Consider the following 2,143-nt stretch of genomic DNA (forward strand, 5'->3'; position numbering starts at 1 on the left):
TACCGGTGCTCAGGCGTGGGAGTCGTGATTTCTACGTAAGTGAGGTGCAGGAGAAAGGCGGAAACCACCAACCTATTAAGGGGAAAACTGCAGCCGGCTGCGGGCACCGTTCCCCATCTTGTTTGGTTTACCAGAGACTCCAGCGTGTTTGTCATAGTGAGTACAACAGTGCCTTTGGGCCGCGCACCGCGCCGCACCGCACCGACACCCCAGCACGCGTCCATCCCCTCGCCTCAGCACCTCCCTTGGGCCCCCGGGACCATCATCCACCTACCCACGGAGGGGGTCAACACCAAGCTGCGCAACACCGTCCCCGGGAGGCCTAGTCAACGGCAGCGTTGGTGTCCATCCATTCACCACAACCCGTGGGTGGCGTCACGAACTTAAATCCCCTGCAAACAACCGCGGCTCCCACCATAGACCTCCCCACCGAAGTCCCTATTTGTAGCGCCAACCCCCTTTCAGAGTGACGTGTCCCCCGGGTCCGTGAAGAGCTCGAGCCACCCACCGACGAGCACGGATCCGAGCGGCTCAGCAGCCGGCCGAGCCCCGGGGCATACATGACACTCGCACAGTGACAGTCAAAGTTCAGTTAACAGGACCTTCGATGACGTCATAGTCAATGTCTGTACAACATTCACACCAGACTGGTCACATGGCTATGACGTCATGGCAGGTCCTTTAGGCAGTGGTGCTTACCGGGGGGCTCAGCAATGATCGGACTCGGAAGGAGAAGCGAACGGGAAACAGAGTCTGTAGGACGATCGCGAGACCTGTAAGTATAATGACAATGTTTATTATTAACTATATTCTTTTTTTTACACTCCCCCACCCCATCTCATAACTATAAAGTCCGAATTCGGTCTTCGGACGCAAGTTCGTGTTATCTCGATCCTCATCTTTACAAAATGTTCGGGTAAGGCTTCCGATCCCGAACATCGGGGGGATCGACCATCACTATTTAACATGTAGTTGACAGTCCATCACTTGGGTCTTCCACGTTATACTGGAGGAGAGATTCATCTCTGTCACGCCGAGAGTGAACATTGTTTTCCGATGCTGTGTGTTTACAAAAAAGACAAAAAAACCCCACCATGCCATGGAAATGCTCTATTTATGGTTGGCTAAATGTGGGTGGAGAGTCAAACTGCTCAATCATTGATTTTCATGATACTTGTTACTCAAGTCGAGCCCATTAGTTTTGGTTCCCATTGACTTACAAGGGTTTCGGGGTCAAGGAACAAATTCAGGTCAAGTCCGACCAAAATGAACTTTTAACTAAAGTCCGGCCGACCCTGGCGAAAACAAATATCCATGGGTCTGCTCATCTCTAATCTTAATGAATTATGATTTCCGCCAAGAATACCTTGTGGTAGGAAGTATAATCCAGCACCGACGGTAAAAACTCTTGTCGCTATTGAAAAAAACTTTTTAAAACATGTAAAGAATAAAATATAATGACACTGACGCGTTTCGGACAAGGTCCTTAATCACATCTTTGTGGTCTACCAAAAAACCTGGAACCCTTGAAAGTGAAAAAAGTCCCTTATACGTTTATTTTGTGATTTGGGGAAATGTTCATTTCGCTTTTGTTCTTCTCTTGCATATACCGTATTAGAAAAATGTACTTTTACATTGTTTGCAAATAATAAAAAAAAATAAGTGAAGTTTTCTCCTGTGATACAACATTGACAAACTCTGCAGCTACAGTATATACACAATTTCATGAAATGTATTTGAGTGACACGGAGGCGTGAACAGGGGAGGAGGCTGGAGAAGAAATCCTAAGCTGGCTGTAGAGTGCATTGTATTATTGGGAATGCTGCTGCATCAAGCTGAGTCTAGGGTTAAGATGATCAGTGCAATCACTGTCTCTTCCGTCCACCACCTGAGAACATCAACAAGAAGAGGCACCTTACATGCCCTGGATGCAAAAATGCCACCTACTTCAAGATGATGAGAACATCTTGCCTATTCCTCTGCACGCCTCTTGGAGCAGATACAGGATTGCATGCTGTGCAGAAGATGGATTATTTTATTCTCCTCCTGTGGACTTTACCTGTCACCATCCTGCAATGCTCCTCCATGCCTTTCCTGACGATCCTGTGGATTGGAAGCTTCGACAAGGCAGGTTCACTTACTT

At 47.7% G+C, this 2,143-nt stretch overlaps 1 protein-coding gene across 1 annotated transcript in view; it reads left to right on the forward strand.

Moving 5' to 3' along the window:
- Window positions 1-1,886: 1,886 nt before the first annotated feature.
- The window catches only part of ADAMTS18 (ADAM metallopeptidase with thrombospondin type 1 motif 18), a 157,924-nt gene continuing 157,667 nt past the window's right edge, over window positions 1,887-2,143 (forward strand). The window contains exon 1 of the mRNA XM_075326940.1: window positions 1,887-2,127. Coding sequence (XP_075183055.1) covers window positions 1,954-2,127 — 174 coding nt within the window. The 5' untranslated portion in view covers window positions 1,887-1,953. The remainder of the gene's footprint in view (window positions 2,128-2,143) is intronic.

The sequence above is a fragment of the Anomaloglossus baeobatrachus genome, chromosome 10 (assembly GCF_048569485.1).
Source record: "Anomaloglossus baeobatrachus isolate aAnoBae1 chromosome 10, aAnoBae1.hap1, whole genome shotgun sequence".
NCBI lineage: Eukaryota > Metazoa > Chordata > Amphibia > Anura > Aromobatidae > Anomaloglossus > Anomaloglossus baeobatrachus.